The following is a 13017-nucleotide window of genomic DNA, read 5'->3' on the forward strand; positions in this document are numbered from 1 at the left end:
AACAAGTAAACAGTATTCTTTGACTCTGAAAGGTGCAAAGAGAGGGGGGGTGAAAGAAATCACGCTGCTGAAATCTGTCCTCTAGAAATCAAGCTGCCTTTCTTGTTGCATTATCCTTAGGGGATTCCAATTGCACCTGCTATGTGTTGTTATCCGAGCTGTCACTAAGGAAACAGATACTCTGTTGGGAGAGGTTATATTCAAAGAACTCGCCTATGTGAAATTTCATCATATCAAATGAGCTGGGGGGGGGGGGAGGGAGAAAAGTGATAGTAAGTCCGTAGACACTTAGGATACAGTCCCTTTCTGTTTTAAAAGAAAGAGGAAAGGAAAGACGCCTAAGAAGTGAAGGAGGGGAGGTCACAAAAGAAAACTACAAGATAATGGAAAAGAAATGTGTCAAGAGACAATGAGGCTGATGCCCTGAGAAGCCAGAATAGTGGTAAGAAAAGATCCCACCCCCCTCCACTGCCCTGTAAACCTGCAGAAGTTTTAACACATCCACATCGTGCTGTCGACAATACTAGCCCTGAATTCATTGGAGAGAGATCCTGTTTGCGCACACTTACACACCAATAAGTAAAAACTGAATAGGGAACTTCATATGTTTTGTCTGCATGAATAAAAAATTAAAAAAAAAAACATTGCAAGGAGAAACCTCAAACATAAATGCATAAGATGAAGAGCTGGCCCTGAGTGAGCTCCAAGGGGCTAACAGCTAACAATACAAGTGCCACAGAACGTTCCCCACCCATGGCCCACTGTTTGAGATTCAAGCAAGAAACTGGGCACAGATGCCCAGCAAGCAAGAGGTCAAGACAAACCTTAAGGGCAGACAAGAGAGACAGATACACAGGGGTTTTGGTAATAAGCGGCAACAATTCCAAATGCCTTCGCTTTCAATCTCTCTCCGGTGCTTTGAGAATTCTAGCTTTGTTCTGAAAGGGAGATGTGGGGATGGGGGCAAGAGAAACACAAGAAAGAAAACAGATAAGAGGGAGGACGGGTCGGAACCACCCAATCCTCGTCCTCTGAAACAGACAGTCCATGATTTAAGGCCACCATCTTGATACGTGCAATAGGTTCAGTGTGACAGGGGATCCTTTGAAATGTGCAGGGTTGTAAAAAGGGGCTTTCAAAGGCTTTCCAAATGCAGCAAAAGCAACTTCAATGTTGTTTCAGCTCGTCCTTGTAGGAGCTGTGCGCATAGCAGCCAGGCGCCTGGCTGAGGCAACCTTCTGAGTGGGATGGTTTATATTCTGTGCAAATGCATGCATTGTGCGCGTACCCACAAATTTTGCATACGGCTAGGGCTATGGCAGGGGCAAGGCAACTCTGCAGAATGCTATCGGTCTACCCTCTCTCTACCAGAAACGCTCCTCATCGCTCCACCTCATATCTGAGATCCCTCTATAGCTTGTATCCACCGCCACAAGGACTAGAGCCTTTATTAAAGAAAGCAGCGATTCTCGGTCTGTTGTGCCAGACGAAGGGCAATCAAGGAAGGAGGACACACTCGGCCCTGATAACATGCACTGCTACAAGCTAGAGAATCAGAGAAGCATGCAAAAAGCTTTGCCATTTCCGCCACTGCAACTGCAAACACCCATAAATTGCAGTAGCCAATGATGAAATCTCCTACGTGGTTCACAAAATACTTTGGAGAACTTGGGGGATTTTTTTGGGGGGGGGGGGAGGTATTAGAAAATAGAAGAGAAGATCAAATCCACAAAGTTATGGAGCTTACCACCTTCAGAGCCATGGGTCTTGTGTGAAAGTGCAGAATTGAAGGCCGGCTACAACGGCGATAGACACCAGAGATGGTTGAAAGCAGTGGGACACCAAAAATTATATGCGGACAGCACCAGCTAAAATTCACAGCCTCTCCCCCAAAAACTTCTGTTTTGCTTTGTTTTGCTCAAGGGGGCCAACTCAAGAAAGCACCATGAGTAACTAAGCAAAGGGAGGCTTAGTGTTAACATAATTTAAACCTGAACTGTAACCATTTGAAGACCACCCTGAGCCCTGTTGACTCTACAGGAGTGATCTTCCCTAAGGGATAGTGAAGTTGCTCAGTCCGAAGCCATCCTCAAGCAACAGATGGGTCACGTGACAACTGCTTTGGGGCCAGGATCTGCATGGGATGTACATTGATGTTAGAAGCTCCATAGCTGCCCTCAACTCACTTTTAACAACAACAACAAAAAAAAGCAAAAACAAAAATGGTATCCACCCCGTATTGATCAAGGGGCTTAGTTATGGATCAGTCTCTCTGGCTGCAAGTTCTTATTGGTTAGTTCTATGTCACATGATTGGAGACATCATCTGCCAGCAGACTGGGACTGCGGAGCCATAATGACGTGCGACTGCAGGGGCACGCTCAGTTCTGTCCTTTGGCTTGCCATCTGAGTGAGGACCGATGTGGCGACGGCTTCAGCGGCAGAGCGGACACTCAGCCCATTGGAGGAGGCGGTCAGAGAACTGTGCTGGATGACCGGAGCAGGGGAACCTGTCGGCTCAGAGCTCTCCTTTGGGCTTTCTGGAATGTTTCCCCCAAGGAATAAAAAGAGAAAAGAGAAAGTATTTAGAACACACTGGCAGGATTCTAGAGGTCCAGATTCCAGAAGCGTGCAATACCTGGGCAATTGTTCTGTTTCCTCCCACCACATATATGGCTCCAGCAATCGCAGGAACCCCCAAAAGCACATTTCTTAGAATTTTTTTAAAAGGTGCTCCAGCTGCTAAGTTGATTTTAAAACGTGTTATGTTTTCACATTGTTATTGGGCAGAATCTGCCTGAATATCAGGTCTCACACTTTAACAGCTACGCCACACTGGCTTCTCCTGAATATTCCTTTACATTTCCATTGGTGTGAATGCCAATCAGCATCATTGGGCTCAGCAGCTAAGTGCTCAAGGCTGAAATATGGCTGCATATGCAAGGGCTGGGGCTCACACAGCGACTGCAGCAGGACTTTGGAGGGATGTCAACATTCGGTTTCTGGGAGGAAGGGAAGGCAAACTGCCCCCGCCCCAAGCAGTGCCCTGGAATCGGCCGCTGCTCTATGATTCTATTCTCCATGGATATGGCACTGTACCAGTGTTCTACTCGTGAAGAGATCTGCTGCTGAGAGGATGCCAGCTTCCTTGTGTGAAAGAGCTCGCCTTAGCTGGTAGTCTGCTTGGATGTTAAAATGTTTGGTTCTCGTCAACTGGCAAGTCTGAAAAGGTGGCAACAGGCGTGCCCGCTCCTGAGCTTTGTTCCAGGTGGAAGGCTGGATCTTATTCAGCCTGCAGATCTCAGATGTCATGTGACAATGCCCATTTAGGCATGATTGGGAATGCTGCTTGGATTGGAAATGTGCTTCTTGCTAAAGAGGAACTTGTTTTTGCTGGGACGGACTGGAAGCGGAGTACTGAATAACCACTTCACCGGGCATTTGGATGTTATCAGCAGCTGCTGTTCATGGGACACGTCACAGAAAAGAAGCCGGAGGACAGGCATCTCTAATGACGCTAGTCAAGATCAGCTGCAAGACCCACCACCGCAGTTGCTTTTTGCTGCAAGGGTGCACACATGCAACCAAAACCCAAGAGAAGAAGTCCAGCTTTGCAAAAGTCAATGTTATAGTTCTGTTCAGAACCAATATTCACAAGTCACATTGGTTTATCCCCCCTCCCGAATTTTAAGTGACTGCCTGGCTTAGCTTTTTAGACTCAAATGGGGTGGGTGTGTGGGGGAGCCTTCTAGAATGGCAGATGGAAATGCCCATGTTCTTCATTCTCCCCTTAATGAATGAAGCATGCTGGCATCACTCTTTCCCCTCCATGCTGTGCCCCCCCCCCCAGCCAATGATTTACACAGTACTATAAATAAAAACAACCCAACTGTGAATGAGGAACCTGTAATCCCAACCATGCACTCTGGCATTTCTTGTTTAAGAAGCTGTTCACTCACAAATCTCAGTAATAACAACATAAATGTCTCTCTCTGTGTGCACACATGTGCACGCGTGGGCACACAGATGCGCACACACACTTCTCTCTCGGAGAAAAGAAGAAACTCTTATTATTCAGACGTGAGCCAAATTTCAATTAGTGCCACAAGTAGACTCAAGGACTGACGCGTGATCCAAAAACCCCTCAGTAAGGAGGAGGGGGCAGAACCACACTGCTGTCCGCATTGTACACAAAGGAATAGTCTTTGGAGGAGGAGGAGGAGAAGACGGAGAAGGTTGGGTTTCACTGCCACATTTCTCAAGCTGAGAGTCACTGCTGTGAATCAAAACAAACTGCAAAAGCCAAGAGTGCTGCAAAGTATTTACTTGTGTTTGCTACTAGGGAAGTGCATTTTTCTTTCTTTCTATCTAGCTTTTGGTTTAGGTCTACTGGACATGAAAACATTTTGGGTTCTTGGAACAAGTTCGAATTAGTATTTGAATCTGGGATTTTTTGGGGAAATCCTGATTTCTTTTTCAGGTCCAAAAGACCTGAGCTGAAAAATACAGAGAGCAATAAGGCTGCAAAAAACAGTGGCCGCTTTTGGGTAGTCCCTTTATACTTTAAAGAGCAGTCCCTTTAAAGCTCGCAAAGGATTCGATCCTGCGAGAGATCTCTCCCTGCAGGCTCTGCTGGCCAGCCCACTTTAAACTGCTCAATTTCCCAAAAGAGTCCCAGCTAAGTTGGCGAGAATATCCCCCCTTGGCTATTTTATGGATTTATCTTCTACTGTCCTTTTTAAACACCCTCAGTTTAAAGGGACTGCTGGAGAAAGCTCCAAAACAGCAATCTTTGTGTATCTTCTTCCAGCATGTTTTAAGACGTGCTTATGCACGGATTGTTGTGGAAGTAACAAGATGTATTTGTGAGTCCTGACTGACCCTGGAAGAAGATATTCAAAACATTAAACACACCCGGGAGCTCTGCTGTTCTTCGTTTGTTTGCAAGAGGACTCTGATCTTTTGGAGCATTTGTTTCAGCAGCCAGTGACTGTGACTCCATGAACATTTTAACCAGGCAAGCAAAGGTTACCTGAGAAAAAAGAATCTAATAGAGGCATTTTTGCGCAGTGCGTGGACTAAGGATTTCTGGGATTATTCTTGATGGCTGTTAACATAATGCAATGTTATTTGTTAATAAATGCTATACGTTTTGAATACGAGCCGCCACTTTTGTACACAGCCTCCAGGTGTGGCCTGGAGCACTCCCAGAATCCCCACTGATCTCCAGGTGACAGAGATCAGTATCCCTGGAGAAAATGGCCACTCCAGTGGGCAGACTCTGTGGCATGTCACAGAATCTGGGAGAAACTGAAGTCCTTTCCTGGGTCTGCCCCCAAATCTCCAGACGTTGGCAATTCTACTCATCGGAGACCCGGGCTGAGAAAAGGGCAGAGCACAAGCGGAGGCTGATGAAGGGAAAGCCACAATTTAAATGAAAGGAATGAGTCCTGCGGAAGAAGAGGACCCTCAGTAGCTGCTGTCCTGCTTTTCCCTCTGATTGCAGATAATTCCTGGGAAGGGAGGGGGGTGGCAGCTGATGTCTGAGCTGCAAACCCATCCCTCTGTGACTCCGGCCTGCCTCCCTGCTGGCTGATCTAATCAATCCCCGTGGAATAGGCCTGAAGCTTACAGCAACAAAGCACATTTGGGTCTTGATGTGGGAACCAAAGCATAAGGCTCCCTTTAGTTCTACCAGGCCAGTATGGTACGTTTAAAGACTCTGCATCTTTAAACTCTTGCAGGCAGCTCTTTGATGTCATTTAGTGCAGGGGTAGTCAACCTGTGGTCCTCCAGATGTTCATGAACTACAATTCCCATGAGCCTCTGCCAGCGTTTGCTGGCAGGGGCTCATGCGAATTGCAGTTCATGAACATTTGGAGGACCACAGGTTGACTACCCCTGATTTAGTGTCACCTGCCTCCTGGGTGAAGTATGTGCTTTTACACACTTTCTGAATGGCGTAACAGCAAATATGGGTATGGCTGGGGAAATTTTTTATTTACCCAGTTCATTCATAGCCTGGACTTTCTCCCCTATGCAGATGCAAAGTGGTTCTCCTCTCCACTTCAAGCTAACAACAATGCTGTGAGGTAGGCTAGTGTGAGAATGTGTGACTGGGCCCAAAGTCACCCAGGAAGCTTCCCAAGCGCAGTGGGGACTGGAACCTGGCTCTCCCAGTTCCCAAGCCAACACTACTGCTTACTGCAGGTGGGGACTGCATCTTCCAGGACTCTGTGTGTGTGTGAAGTGCCATCAAGTTGCAGGCGACAGGGTTTTCAAGGCAAGAGACTAACCAAGGTGGTCTGCTACTGTCCCAACCTGCATAGCAATCCTGGAATCCCTTGGTTGTCTCTCATCTAACTATTAACGCGAGCTGACCTTGCTTAGCTTCTAAGAGCTGATGAAACTAGCCCAGCCTGGACCATCAAGGACTACTCTACATCTTGTCCTGAAAATGTAAGATGTCTCCATGAGCAGGTTTTTATGTATGTTTTTATGGGGGTTTTATATGTCTGTAACTCACCTCGGGCCTCTGGGGAGAGGCGAGGAATAAATGATAGATAGATAGCTAGATAGCTAGATAGATAGATAGATGTAGTACGGTTTTACAGATGCAAAATACTTTAAATGGCTGGTTAAGAAATATCACATGCAACACAAACCCTTAGGAGCAGGGTCAAACCAGGGTCTGGGTCTCAACCCCTTTCCCAGATCTCAGTGTAGCAAATGGTCAGAGATGAACTTATAGGGCTGGATCCACTCGTGAAATGGATCCAACGGAAGAACAATTTACTCCAGGGGAAAGCTCCCTGTGCCGGAGGAAACTGAATTGGTTAGTGGGGCAGATCTGCAGGGTCTAATAACACTGCAGAGGAATGTAACAAGATCATAATAGTGGGTCGGATCCTGCCATGCAATCGTGGAAGTTTAAATTTACTTAGTTCTATTTGCCTAAGATGTTGTGCAAGGACTACTATAAGAAAAGGGGCTGCCTTGCCACCTACAATCAGTGTTGCTGTACAGGAAAATTAAAAGGCTCTTTGATGCAGTCACTGCAGTTTTGTTTGAATGGGTGATATGATCTGATTAAAGTGGGTCATTCTTGCGCTATGTTTTGTGCAATCATGCCGGGATACGGTTGAAGTGGCTAAGACTACTTCTGATGACGATGCTTTTCAGATTGCACAAGCGTTCTGTGGACTCCAACCCAGTGATGTCAGGGATCTATATAACACTTCAAAGGAACACTTCTCACGCATTCACATTCACCCACACACAATTATCTCAGCAATCTTTAGAACAATGCCATAAAAGACAGCATTCTGACCCACATATTGCAGAAAACTCAAAAAAACAGGGACTGGCCTGGGGCCAAGGAGTGAGTTCACAGCAGAGATGAGATTCAACCCAGGGAATCCTCCCAAACTGCCACTCTTAGGCCCATTATGCACGGAGTGGAAGGTCCACATTCGGGGTGGAATGGCGGTGGCTAAAATCACCAATTATGCACGCTGCAGGCGGCAACCAGGTCCATAGTCAACCTATGCCGCCGAAAAAGCCGCATTAGCGAGATGTGGAAGAAAGGCCCATTATGCACGGCCGCCGAAACAGCGATTTCGGGTCACATGGAAAACGCGGAGGGGGAAGACGCGACGCATACCGGTTATGTACGGGGCGGGGCGCGACGGCGGCAAAACCCAGAGTAACCGATTATGCACGCGGCGATCCGGGCGCCGCTTCTGGTTGCGCCCCGGTCACCCGGAAGCTGCACTTTCTTCCGCGTTTCACTGACGCGGCTTTTTCGGCGGCATGCACCGAAGCTGCGGCCGGTTGCAGCCGGCTCCGTGCGTTATCAGTGATTTTAGTCGCCGCCATTCCACCCCGAATGTGCGCTAAAACCCCCGTGCATAATGGGTCAAAGTGGAGCTTCCCAGGACCAGGGCGCAATCAGAAGCGACTCGGGAGTAACCGCGTGCATAAGCGTACTCTGGGTTTGTTGCGTTGTGTTCCGTCCCGTGTGTAAGCGGTTTGCTTCGCTTCTTCCTCCTCCGCATTCTCCATGCCGCCGTTTCAGCGGCCGTGCATAATAGGCCTTAACCAACGAGAGATGTGTTGTAAGGCAGGGGTAGTCAACCTGTGGTCCTCCAGATGTTCATGGCCTACAATTCCCATGAATTGTAGTCCATGAACATCTGGAGGACCACAGGTTCACTACGCCTGTTGTAAGGTAAATGGATATCTACCCATATCATTGTCGTTTGACTTTTAAGAATACCGAATTATTTTTAAAATCCTATTTTATACAATGCTTAGATCCCAAACTGACATGCTTTAGCCACCTCTGCCCCGCAAGCACATTCAGAGCCTGCAACTTACCGAGATAGCCTTGTGTTTTCTTCTGTAACGCAGTGACTGGGCAGTCCTTGTGAGCCAACAGTAGCTGTTTGAGTTGAGCAACTTCGTTCCTTAATAGTGTAACTTCATTCTGTGGGAAAGGAAACATTTACTTTCACTGCGTGTACTTGTGCCGCCAGCCTCCAATGGTAAGCATCTGGCCACCATCAATGAGAACTACTGCATATCATCAAGGGTGGCCTGCGTGGCTCCTGGGCTGCCACAGACTGGCTCACCGAGGCTCCTGGGCTGTTGTGCCACTGATACCAGTCCTAGCATGGTGCCTGGGCTGCTGCACCTTCGTGGGCAGATCCAGTGCATTTCCTGCCTAGCTGGAGGTAAAGGTAAAGGTATCCCCTGTGCAAACACCGGGTCATGCCTGACCCTTGGGGTGACGCCCTCCAGCGTTTTCATGGCAGACTCAATACAGGGGGGTTTGCCAGTGCCTTCCCCAGTCATTACCGTTTACCCCCCAGCAAGCTGGGTACTCATTTTACTGACCTTGGAAGGATGGAAGGCTGAGTCAACCTTGAGCCGGCTGCTGGGATTGAACTCCCGGCCTTATGGGCAGAGCTTTCAGACTGCATATCTGCTGCCTTACTATTCTGTGCCACAAGAGGCTCTGCTGGAGGTGGGGGAACAAAACTCCCACTGTATTTTTGTGTGTTTCAGATTCTTCGGCAAACCTAAGGGGTCCCCACAGTTTTCAGAAACACATCCGTGTAGTTCTCATCTGTAGGTTTAGCTCTCCACGGATGAGGGTTACACGTCGCTACTAGAATATAATTATAATTCAACCAACTGGACAGATAGTTCGAAAGTTAAGCACTTCCTGTGGCTTGCTGGAAGATTTATAATGCAAATATATTTCTATTGCTGAAACACAGGCAAGATCAAAAGACCACCCAAGCCACATGGCGGAGGAAAAGCAATGCAAGGGGATGCAGAATGCAGCTACTGAAGAGTCACAGCACCAGCTGGGTAGGGTCCAAGAATGCCTCCTGCTATTCTTAGCTTCTAACAAGCAGGAGTGTCACTGTCCAGGGTCACAGGCCATAGCCTGCTGAAACATCTGAGCAGAACCTGTTTGGGCTTGTAACTCCAACCCAGCGTGTCTGCAGGAAATTTAAGTCAATATACACATAGAGGGATTTTTTTTAGGAACAGAGAACTTGTGGCCACAAAAGCACCCCCTTTCAAGTCTACAACGGCATCCTCTAGAAATGCACAGAATTTCTAGGAGGAGGATGGCATAGGTATGGGCTTGGAAAATTCACTCTACCCTAGCCTTGACTGTAATTTTAAAGGAAGGGAAAGCAACAACTGGCCTCATGGCTGGCAATGGGTGGGAGGGAGTCAGGTCCACATCAGCCCATCGCCTAAAATGATTATTTGGTGACAATAGGTTGCCTAGTAGTAGAGAAGAACCCTGGAGATGCTGGGCTCTGTAAAACAGAACAAACCCCTGATGCCAGTCTGGTTCCCTACTCAGGGCAACACTGTCAGAACCCAGCAGTAGCTATACAATGGATGGCTCGTTTATCTGGCATTACAATGTAGGCTACTGCATGACAACAGTGACATCCAGCTGGTCAGCTTGGGGTAGTGGTTAAGGGCGGCAACCTCTAATCTGGAGAGCAGAGTTTGATCCCCCCCCCAAATGCAACCAGTTGGGTGACCTTGGGCCAGTCTCAGAGTCAGCCCCACCTACCTCACAGGGTGTCTGTGGTGGGGAGAGGAAGGGAAGGTGACTGTAAGCCACTTTGAGACTCCTTCGGATAAGTGAAAAGTGGGGTATCAAAATCAACTCTGCTTCTTTATGTCAGACAAACAGGTCAGTCTATCCTCAACCCTGCTCACTTTCAAAAACCAGGGAGAAAATGTTTTACTCTACGTTTCTGCTGCTAATCCACATGTCACCTTGATTCCACAAAAGGACAATTAAATTTGGTGAATTAAAATTCATCAGAAAGTTGTCCCATTAGATCTCAAAAAGAATAACTTTCCTCATACAGTACAGGAGAATAGATCTCCTCAATCAACACAAGAGATCGTCAAGATTCAAGTCCGTAAAAAAAAAGCTTCCTTTGTTGGTCTTTAAGATGCTACTGGACTCTAATCTTGCTGTTCCTACGGCAGGCCAGTGCAGCTACCCACCTGATACTATCGTACTAATGTGCTTGGAATGGTCAACGTGCCCCTTTCCAAAACCTCTAAGCACTGCTTAGAAATATACATTGTCTACTGAATGCGTTTTATGTCAGACTGTACCTCTCGCGTTTCACTGCCTTTTGATCCACAATGCTTACCATCCCCCCATATCCAGATCCATGCACGTGATGAGATGGGCACTAGTCCATGGAAGGTGATGCCATAATACATCTGTTATAGCAAAGCAAACAAACGTAAAAAAAAAAAAGAGAGAGCCAGCTTGGTATAGTGGTTAGGAGCGCCGACTTCTAATCTGGTGAGTCGGGTTTGATTCCCCGCTCCTCCCCCACATGCAGCCAGCTGGGTGACCTTGGCCTGGCCACAGCCCTGATAAAGCTGTTCTGACCGAGCAGGAATGTCAGGGCTCTCTCAGCCTCACCTCCATCACAGGGTGTCTGTTGTGGGGAGAGGAAAGGGAAGGCAGTGATATCAGGGCTCTCTCAGCCTCACCTCCCTCACAGGGTGTCTCTTGTGGGGAGGGGAAAGGGAAGGCGATTGCAAGCCGCTTTGAGACTCCTTTGGGTACAGAAAAGCAGCATATAAGAACCGACTCTTGTGGCACTTTAATCTAGGTGCCACCTCTGGAATCTTGGTCCAGTGGAACCACTTGCAATGTAACTGGCTGCTGCTGGGAATGCTGGTGCTGCACTCACACTTAGCTGTATGTTCTGCGTTGTGAGCTCCTCAGCCTTCTTCTCCAAGGAGGACACCCAGAGCTTGCGTTTCTGACGGCAGCGGGAGGCGGCGGCGCGGTTCCTTTCCAAAAACCGCTGCCTGCGTTCGTCTGGGTCCTCCTCCATTGTGCGTCTCCGTCTGCCACCGGTGCTGGGTGTGGGCTGAGCTGGGGAAACCTAGGGTTAGAGAATGGAAGAATAACACAAATCAACAGGCAAGATTAATAACGCACCAAAAAAAAGGGGGGACACACAAAAACCAATGGAGCCGAGAGCCTAAAAAGATGGAGAAAACTGCACCTTTATATAACGTATATGTATTACATTTGAATTTTATTTATGGAGCCCAAATATATAAAAAGTATTAAAAACAATACAAATAGCAGGGAGTGACACTTTTTCTATAAGGTCACACACATATATGTTAGTTCTACCCTAACGTCCAAGGACTTCAGGTGTTTTTATTATTTTAATACTTTTATATATTTTAGCACCACAATTAAAATTCAAATGTAATAGATTGACATCATAAAAAGTGCAGTTTTTTTCAACTTTTTAAAGGCTCATCAAGATTAATAATGCAGCCTGTGCATCTCTCAGGGCTCTTGGCACCCAGTTAGCATCAATGCGGTTTCATTTCCCTGATTCTGGGCTTTGACAGAGGAAGGACACATAAAAAAACCCCCCACTGTCTACATGCCGTCTTTGCTTTCTTACCAGGAGCATGACTGCACACATCAGTTGTCTTCGCACACCAAAGCCTTATACCAGGGGTAATCAAACTGCGGCCCTCCAGATGTCCATAGACTACAATTCCCAGGAGCCCCCTGCCAGCATTCACTGGCAGGGGGCTCCTGGGAATTGTAGTCCATGGACATCTGGAGGGCCGCAGTTTGACTACCCCTGCCTTATACCTTTAAGACCAGCACAGGCTTTCGTGTTCTTTTGAAGGAAGGAAATGAGCGGCCAAAAGAAACACCGATCTACAGGTCCTCACCTTAGTGCAGCCTCTAAATTATGCAGACCAGTTTCTCACTGTCAGGGCACATATGGATAGTAAACTTTTGGAAGCGGGTCTAGCTGACAGAGCAGGTGGCGATTTTGATGGAAGGCTGGCAGTTGGCGTATTGGCAGGAACAAATGGGGTGTGTTTAGACCCAAGTAATTAAAACAGAGCGAAGATCTCAAAATATTGCTTCTGCATTCCAAATTGCATCCCTATCGGCTACAGCGTCTGACTGGCAAGTGCCTGGCAGCCAGTGGTGACAGAAGCAGTGGAGTCTTTAGGCAGGGACAACAGGCTTCCCACATCTTTTTTTCAGAGGGACCGGGAACTGTGCCTGAACTGGCCAGATTCTGCAACCAGAGAACCTGAATCTGGCATCTGGGAAGAGCTGCGTGAATTAGCTAAACATGTGCTGAACGCTTCCGGTGTTTAAAGTTTCGCTTTGCAGAACCTGAATAGTTTGATGTCCTGTTTTTGAAAAAAAAAAACTAGAACACAAGCTGGGGTGGCAGACAAGGTTGGGTAGGAGGGCGATGGAGACAGACTCCAGGCTGGGCAGAGTAAATCACTAACACCTCCTAACACCTGGACATCTTGGCTGTAGACAGACTGCTTCTCCCCCCCCCCCCCCACAAAGCTGAAGATGGTATGACAGAAGGGCCATGGCTGCCTGTGCTGTGCACTTCCACGGCACTATTAGATGCTGCACTAGGCTCTCAGGTGCAAGCAT

The 13017-nt window shown here is 47.6% G+C and overlaps 1 protein-coding gene across 8 annotated transcripts in view; it reads right to left on the bottom strand.

The window, feature by feature from the left end:
* Window positions 1-643: 643 nt before the first annotated feature.
* ATF7 (activating transcription factor 7) overlaps window positions 644-13017 on the bottom strand; it is a 115959-nt gene continuing 103585 nt past the window's right edge. For all 8 annotated transcript variants that reach the window (XM_077329034.1, XM_077329035.1, XM_077329037.1 and 5 more), the window contains 3 exons: window positions 11261-11458; window positions 8379-8487; window positions 644-2539 (listed from right to left, as the gene is read on the bottom strand). In XM_077329034.1, coding sequence (XP_077185149.1) covers window positions 2322-2539; window positions 8379-8487; window positions 11261-11458 — 525 coding nt within the window. In that variant the 3' untranslated portion in view covers window positions 644-2321. The remainder of the gene's footprint in view (window positions 2540-8378; window positions 8488-11260; window positions 11459-13017) is intronic.

This window comes from Paroedura picta, chromosome 3, assembly GCF_049243985.1.
Source record: "Paroedura picta isolate Pp20150507F chromosome 3, Ppicta_v3.0, whole genome shotgun sequence".
Classification (NCBI taxonomy): Eukaryota; Metazoa; Chordata; class Lepidosauria; order Squamata; family Gekkonidae; genus Paroedura; species Paroedura picta.